The sequence below is a fragment of the Poromitra crassiceps genome (genome assembly GCF_964638095.1).
Source record: "Poromitra crassiceps genome assembly, chromosome: 3".
Lineage (NCBI taxonomy): Eukaryota > Metazoa > Chordata > Actinopteri > Beryciformes > Melamphaidae > Poromitra > Poromitra crassiceps.
In genome coordinates, this window is record NC_139625.1 from 70,534,253 (window position 1) to 70,543,212 (window position 8,960).

The 8,960-nt window shown below is 45.3% G+C and overlaps 1 protein-coding gene across 1 annotated transcript in view; it reads right to left on the minus strand.

Moving 5' to 3' along the window:
• The window catches only part of LOC310773990 (protein jagged-2-like), a 98,976-nt gene extending 90,284 nt beyond the window's left edge, over positions 1–8,692 (minus strand). The window contains exons 1-2 of the mRNA XM_083634036.1: positions 8,455–8,692; positions 6,453–6,779 (exon numbers count right to left, since the gene is read on the minus strand). Of these exons, the coding sequence (XP_083490162.1) occupies positions 6,453–6,779; positions 8,455–8,526 (399 nt within the window). The 5' untranslated portion in view covers positions 8,527–8,692. The remainder of the gene's footprint in view (positions 1–6,452; positions 6,780–8,454) is intronic.
• Positions 8,693–8,960: the final 268 nt, after the last annotated feature.

Sequence of the window (8,960 nt, forward strand, 5' to 3'; positions counted from 1 at the left end):
GTCGAGACAATAATCGACGGATTAATCAATAATGGAAATAACCTTTATTTGCTGCCCTACTCCAGCATCCCTCTCTCTCCCTGCTACCCTTCCTCCTCACACCATTGGTCAATCCCTCTCTCCTTTCTCTCCTTGCCTTCCCTTTCATGAGAAAAGATGTCACCATAAAGAGGCAAACAGCCAGAGGGCTCACAGGACACATTACATTACAGGACAATGACTTGTTCTACACTCATTCAAACAGCCAGAGGGCTCACAGGACACATTACATTACAGGACAATGACTTGTTCTACACTCATTCAAACAGCCAGAGGGCTCACAGGACACATTACATTACAGGACAAGGACTTGTTCTACACTCATTCAAACAGCCAGAGGGCTCACAGGACACATTACATTACAGGACAATGACTTGTTCTACACTCATTCAAACAGCCAGAGGGCTCACAGGACACATTACATTACAGGACAATGGACTTGACCACACCAGTACACAGCATGAAGAAGACTGAACTACCCCCACCCCCAGTATGTGGCACCACTGGTGAAAGTGCACCTGACCGATCCGGTGCTTGGCTCCGGTAAAAGATTAAGATTAAGAGAGGAGAGACAGAGTGACACAGCAGCTACCTGCCAATCAAAACCCACAGAACAGAAGCCGTCAAGATCGCATTTCCAAAAAGGAAACACATCTGCTGACGTTATGTCAACATAAACAACAGTTAGTTTTCTTATAAATTGCTTCTAAATTCTACAAAAGCCTGTCCCGTTCCCAGCATGATGTCAGATCCATGGACATTGCATGCAGCAGCGCATCGGGAGCACATGTTAACTGACTGTGCAGTGTGCAGTGAGAAGCCTAAAGTGGACTTACCCTTTGTGTGCCTTCATGAAACCATGTAAGTCCTTTCACATGTCGTTTTAATGCTCATAGCTTTCAGCAATGTTCATTATCTTTGTAATATGGAGATACTGACACTTCAGTTTTCAACATTTTAATGGAGGCTTCTGTTGCGCAAAGCCCATCGGCTTAATTATTGGTTAATTGGCAGTTGCTTTTACATGCGTCGACCCGACATGAGAGGGAGAGGGGGAGAGGGAAAGAGAGAGAGAGAAGGGGTGCTTTTACGCATGGTTTCATGGCGCCTCCGATGCGCCTTCAGTCCTTCATCGTTCATCCTGTTTTCAAGATGATGGCATTTGATTGTCTTGTCTGCCCAGTGCCCAATTCGGTGTCTGTTCTTTGATTCCTGCTGGGAATCTTTTGCCTTGGATAGGGATTTATCTTCTGACTGCATGGATTTGTTCTGTGCACAATCTACTGTGCATTTTTCCTCTGTCTCCTGCATTATGTCCAAAATGTCCAAGCAGTATAATTCTCAGTAATTTACTTAGGTTACTGTACATATTCACCTTCCAGACCGCTTCTAGAATTAAAACAAAAGCTTTTAAATGAGCTGTTTGATCAAACTATTTATAAACCTATTAATAAAAATGCTTATAAATGAGCCATTTAAATTAAATGAATTAAATTGACAAATGGAAGACTGATGAATTAATGCTGATTTGCAAAATGCAATTTAAAATGTGCCTTTTTTAATCCATTTTCATATTCTTGCTTATTCATTTTCATATTATTTGTCCTTTGCATAATTCATTTTCGCCTTTACTTTACCATTGAACAACTGTTTTTTAAAGCACAAGCACAATTGTGCCACACTACTGTATACAGGTTAATTAAGTAGGCTACTAACTTGCACCATTTAAATAAATAATTTGCTATATAGACTATGTAATGTCCCGTGTTTCTAATTTCTACACAGGTGTTAAAAAGATATGCATGTGTTCACGGACACATGAAGCTGGGGCGAGATGAGAACAATGACGCGATGAAGGTTGGGGTAGTAGTACCGGCAAGAATTTCAATCCACTTTCACCCCTGTCCACTCCAGTACACAGCATGAAGAAGAGTGAACTGGGGGAAACGGTTTCTGCTAAAATAACTACTGTATGTATGGTTGTTCTGAAATGAAATGTGAAACGTTCTGAGTCAAAACTAACAGCCCTGCTAAGCACAAAACAGCATCAGTGTACAGCTTCGGTCACATATTTACTGTCAATGGGGCAGTTCATGGCAGCACATCAGCGTGACATCACGCTTTTCACACTTGTGCGTTCCAGCTTTGGGGCGAAACTCTTTCATGATGACAAATAGTGATCGCTGTGTTTGCTTAGGTCATAAGAATATCACGTGTGAATTCTCTCATCCAGTGGTATTTGTGTTTAACACGCAGAAAAGTCCAGAGGTCACAGACTTTAAACAAGCGCAGGATTTTGGTTATGAATGTACAAACTTTACGCCCCCTGATGAAGGCATCCATTGGCCTCCAAGAGAAGCTCCTTTTTCCTTTTTTAGTTATTTCCAAGCCCCAACCGTTAGTTCTGAAAAATGAAGCGGAAGTACCAAAAAAATCCCCATAGCCCCCCCATGTTAAAATGCCCAACTTTACAGCAGAAATAAACATGTTTACAGCCAGGTTCGAAAAACGGTTTGTGTCTCTACAGATAATTTCACCGTTCATGACAACTGTACGGGGAAGGAAGGAAAGGGGGGGGTTATAGAGTTTAGACCCGTTTATGGAGAGAGAGAAGTGTGATTGTATAGAAGTCAATGGGAAAATGACCAGACTTTTCTCCCTTGATGTATTACCTCAGTAAACACCTAATTAGTTTATGGTCTCAATGGTGTTCATTTAGTAAATTATGGTCACATTCAGAGTAAAACAGACAATAAAGCAGACTATGCTTTGGGGCGTGATTGACAGGTCACCTGTCAGTGATCGTGCAGCTCGCCGATCACGATCACTGACCAATAAGAGGCAGCGCTACGGCTCTGTCTTAGCCTGATATTCACACTTCATCATCAACTCAGAAACTCATTTGTCCTTGCACTCACTTCTATGAGGGGGCGGGCTTCGGTCTTCCCTAACCAATCACTAGAGACCAAGGTGTCCACGGCAACCTAACCTCGCGTCACCAGGCTCTTCCCGAGGCAACCGGCCGGCACGGCATTGCAAGGTAACGTAGCTAGCTAATGCTAGCCAGATTCTCCACGTTAAGTAGCCACTAATAAGACGCTCTGTAAAATGAAAAGCACAAAGTCGGCTGACTTTGGCTGCTTAATGTTAGTAGCTACGGCGTGGTAGGCTGTGTTAAACTGCTATCTGCTTCAGGCAATCTCTGCTTCTTTGGCCTGTGTCTGTTTCTGTTGTGCATGACTGACAACAGCGTTAGCCAATCAGCGCCCGTGATTGGATTTTCAACGGGAGAAATAATGTTTGCACATGGCGATGCCAGGCCAAGAAGAGCCAAATCCACAACTGTGGAATGGGCGTGGCTTCGAAGGTCTGGAGCCAGGCTAGCTCTGTCTCTGTCTGAGGCTTCAAATCGGGACGCCACAAACCAATGGGTAATGTCACGGAGGCTATGTCCATATTTCTATACAGTCTATGGTTATTTCCAGTTCATGCACTTTGTTTTCAAGATAAAAGTTGCAACAATTCTCCTTAAACTTTAAGTAAAATGAGCAAAAGTCATTTAGTGTGTCCAGTGTGCAGCGCACGCAGCTGGTTTGCCCTTGACTGTCTCATCAAAAGAGGCCTGAGGAACACCGATACCCTGCTGCTTTTGTCCGCCACCCCCACTGCCCTGCCCTCCCCTCCCCCCCAGCCACCCCCACTGCCTTCCCCACCCCCCAGCCACCCCCACTGCCCTGCCCTCCCCCCCAGCCATCCCCACTGCCCTGCCCTCCCCCACCCACCCCCACTGCCCTGCCCTCCCCCCCAGCCACCCCCACTACCCTGCCCTCCCCTCCCCCCCAGCCACCCCCACTGCCCTGCCCTCCCCCCCAGCACCCCCACTGCCCTCCCCTCCCCCCAGCCACCCCCACTGCCCTGCCCTCCCGCCCCCCCCCACCCCCTTTCCCCTTCCCCCCCACCCCCCGACAACCTCCCCCCCCCCACCCTGCCCTCCCGCCTCCCCCCCATCCCCCCCCCCCCCCTCTCCCCTTCCCCCCACCCCCCGACAACCCCCCCCCCCTCCCACCTTGCCCTGCCCTCCCGGGCGGATAGTGGAAAATACTGACCCCACACACGCCAGCTTAGACAATGACTCAATAACGGAGGGAGCGTGAACCTGAGAGGCGGCGAGGTAAAGGCATCCCCCGGCCCAGATTGACTGGGGATCTTCACTTGTTTGAGTAGTTGGTGACACCGATATCCACCGCCTGTGTCACACACAACTTAGTGGTAACCGTATCCGCCCGGAGGGCCCCAACTTACTACTTCCATCTTCCCCTCTGCTGACAGCTGACCATGGGGACTGATGAATGGAGAGGTCACATAGCCAGCCAGCCGCACAAAGCCGGCCATACCTTCCTTCTGCCATGGACACATTGCCTTGGCTTCAATGTTTTTCATATGGCTGCAAGATTACAGCTGGAATGATAATTATTTAGCTGGGTATTGTGATCAGGAGGAGTGTTACATCAAGATGATCAACGCTTATGATTTGGGGATCAATGCTATTTTACTGCACATTTTATCCCACATTATGGCTCTTTTCAACTACTGTACAACAAGTGTTCTAAATCAGTCAGTGGTTGTCAACCTTTTTTCATATTAAGGACCCTAATTTAGTCCACATTTGAAGAGATTTTCTAAAAATTGAAATCTTTGATCTTAGAATATTTGTCTTGTTAGATATGATTTTGAATCCCAAGACTGTCGGTATTGTAGGTCGAGAGACAACAGTGAAACTATGATCACAACAGTCATTGTTCTACATTCTCAAATTGTGTTAACTTCTTGTAAATGATAAAGTTTAAGAATTTGTGAATTTGCTGGGGACCCCCTGGAACCCCCTCAAGGACCCCTGGTGGTCGCCAGACCGCACATTGAGAACCACTGTTCACTACCACTGCCAATACAGTATGATCCTTAACTGTGCAGATATAATTATAGACAATCAGCTCTGCAACCCTAGTTTTGAATCTTAAGCATGTGTCACTGGAGAGGTTCCAGTGTTTTGTTTGACAGGACACTCTGCTGTTGTGGGGATCAAACGTGTGACACTGGGGCCACAGGACACTCTGCTGTTGTGGGCATCAAACGTGTGACACTGGGGCCACAGGACACTCTGCTGTTGTGGGGATCAAACGTGTGACACTGGGGTCACAGGACGCTGCTCTCAGATACAGATCTCTGGGTGGAACACAAACTCATGTAACAGCAGTTTTAATAAGCTTTGATTGCCAATGCTGTTCCCGTTTCCCACGGTCGCAGTCCAAATAAGGAAAGGGAGCGGAACCTGATTGGCTGTGCTGCTCTGTTTAGATTAGATAATAAGTTACCTACACTACCACTTCTTAATAACACCTGTACTGGGACATCCTTATTTCTACTCCACCACTCACCTGCTGTCTACAGCAGTCCATCACACTGGAATACCACTTTCATAGCAACGACCACGGTTGGACCAGGGTTACTTGACCCATGTTCAAGTCAACACAGGTTCATCCCTGGTCATGATGACAACGCAGGAGAGATGCATAACAATTAGCATAGATGACTAGCTTAACAAATAGCATCCAGGGTGGTGCCATTCACACTGACTGCATTGAATCCTGGTCCGACCCTGGTCCAACCCACCTCTCCGGGTCGCCAACCCGGGCCCTTCAACCTGTACAGCACTGAAAAGTGATGATGCTATTTGGTCAAAGCGGAGCAAAACATGCCAAGTTCTGCTTGGTAATGTGTTGTGATGATGGACTAAATCTAAAGTGATTCAACACCAAAACTTCCAAACTGCCTCATATACACTAACTTTCAAAGGAGAAAGTGGAGCAATCATTCGGGCTGAGCAAGCCAATAATCAATATTATATTGATATCATGATATGAGACTAGATATCATCTTAGATTTTGGAAATCATGATATGGCATAAGTGTTGTCTTTTCCTGGTTGTAAAGGCTGCATTACAGAAAAGTGATGTCATTTTCTGAACTCACCGGACTGTTCTAGCTCTTCTATTATATGCCTTTACCCACTTAGTCATTATGTCCACATTACTGATGAGTATTTAGCAAAATTCTCATTGTGTAAATATTTTGTGAAAGCACCAATAGTCATCCCTACACTATTGTCTGTATGATTTTTGGTCCATATCGGCAAGCACTAGATACTGTATTTTGTTAAATGTGTGGATGGTACATTGAGGCTGGATGTTCCCATGATGTGATATTTTTTATGGCTTCCAAGTCCATTTCTGGAGGTTTTTCCTCCGCTAATATAAAAAATCTACCCAAATAAAATGTGGACTTGTTTAATCTAAAGAATGGCTAGTAGCACCCAAACCTTGTTGCCCAATAAGTCACGCCCACAAATCCACTTACCGGCCATGCAAACTGGAAGGGAATGAAGATCTTCCCTGCGTCATTGTTTCGGCTCTGTCCGCTCTTCTGGCCTTGGCTCTTGAACTGAAAAGTATTCCCACCGATAACGCTAGTAGTTCCCGAGCCGTAGGTGCACGGTCCGTTAGTCGTGACCTCCGATTGGTATTCCTTTAAGCACACTCTGAAGTAGGTGTCGCACTCGTCCAGGCAGTGTCCGCTGTGCGCCTCGCTGCGCTCCCCATCGCAGCACTCGCCGCTGAGCAGCTCGCCTTTTGGGTTCTCCACTGAGGTCAGCTGCAGCTCGAAATACCCCGTGGAGCGAGACACCTGCAAACAGCACCAGATAAGAATGACAGAATAACAGTAGAGGGGCAAAATACATGCTGGAGGTGGCTGCACTGCAATGGCATGTTTATAAGTTATTTTGTCTCATATCCAATCAGTAACACTACAGATGAGGGAAACACATATTAAATACTATGAGTTTTCCCTCAATAGTTTCATAATATCTCTGAAATAATATGTGACACTGGCACCTTCTAAGCCCCAAACAGCAAAGTAGACTGAAAGCCCAATGAATGTGCAATAACCTCACTGACTGACTGACTGTTGTAAGCATGGGAGGCAATACAACAGTGCAGAATAAGGTGCTAATAAGTTGGTTGTAATTTCTACTAATGAACCACTAGATTACTAATGCATGTATGTTAATAAACAATTAATTAAATGTGTTTCCTAATCTAAAGTGTTACCAGGCCTTTTGTGTCTTATCTATAATTTTTCTGTCAAAGTGAAGTTATGCCTATGTGGTGATGTATTTCCATTTGTTCCAAGTGTCAATATCTTGAAAACAAGGCAAGTCACTCCACTAGTTTATCAACAAATCCAGATTTCATCATGACAATTCTTGAAACAAGCAGGTTTTTATTGGAAACAAGTGAAATTATCTCATCCCCAATAGCAGATTTCAGATTATTTAAACTTGGAATAGGCAACTCGACTCAAGACTCGATCAAACAGCTCGTTCAAATGTGATATCCAATTGTGTGTGTGTGTGTGTGTGTGTGTGTGTGTGTGTGTGTGTGTGTGTGTGTGTGTGTGTGTGTATGTATATATATATATACTTTTTTCTTTTTCTTTTGCAGTATACAGTACACTCACAAACTGATAGTGTAGTGTACGTTTTGGCACAGTTGAACTTCAGGCTTGGATACTAACACGACCTACTCCAATTCAGCCCACTCTGCATATCAGGCTTCTCTGCTGTGCACTGCAACACAATCCACCTTAACAAGTCCGTTAGCATTCAGGCTTCTTATTATGATCTTATTTTCTTAACACATCTGCCAAATCAACTCGTGCCAAGAATTTAAACCATAGGAGTGTTTTTTATCTTGAAACTATATTGGAGTTGATCTACGATTTTCTCAACGAAATTCTCCAAACAGGTGAAGCTGCATTGGGAACAAGCGACGCAATCCCAGTTATCCCACCCAAATCCAACTGAGAGCAAAAATTGCACTTGTTTTGGAGGAAAACCAGGAACCCATTAGGCTACTTAGATTAAATTACTTGTTAAGATGTTGATGTTGTTGTTTTTGCAGTGTAAAGCCCCACACGAACTTTTAAAACGCACGGTAAATTGATTGAGAAATATAGTTTTCAGCAGTCAGTGTGTGAATATCGACGACTATGTGAAAAGTAATAAATCAACTGATGACCAGAAAGCAGTGCAGCCACTTTTCACATTGCCTGCAAACGGCAAAACTAATTTAACTAACTATCTCTCCTGAAGGAAACGCTAAATTAGAAATTCCAAGATCACATGATTCAACTGTCGAGCGTGCAATTCAATTAAGGCTGGAATTTAACCCCCTTCAATTGAACTTCACGAGCCTGCTCTTTGATGCGGTAGGTAGGCTAGGCTACAAGACACCAACCCGCCCAGATATGATTTCATTTGGAATACCGGTAAATTAACAAATACAAATAAACTTCTCACCTCAGTCCACACAGCCAGTAGCAAAATACACGCTATTGGAAAGCGGTGCGATTTCCCCATACAATTCCACATGACTCCGGCTGGGAAGTGTTGGTGACCATGAGGGAATGTAAAATTTGGAGATCTCAAATCAGTCAAAACCAGAAAAGAACAACTGCAGTATCCTCCTCCTCGTGCTTATCTTCGAGGCACGCACGAGCTCTCGTCCACCGGGATGCACCGGGAGCACGCGCGGCTTGGCACGGCTGCTTGGTCCACGCTCCAGACGCACAAGACGCGCAAACTCTCCACTCTCCTGCGCTCCGCTCCGCCGCTCGACGCACTAAACAGCAGAGAGGGGGACAGCGGTGCGTCTCTGCTGCCCAACACAGCCGGTGCTCCAGGGTGACTGACAGCTCGGTCCGACCAATTACCGAGCGCCTGTTCCAGGCACAAGCCAACTCCGGAGAGGGGCGGGAGGCGGGACTATTTTTTTTTAATCATTTTCAATCCATACAATTATCTTC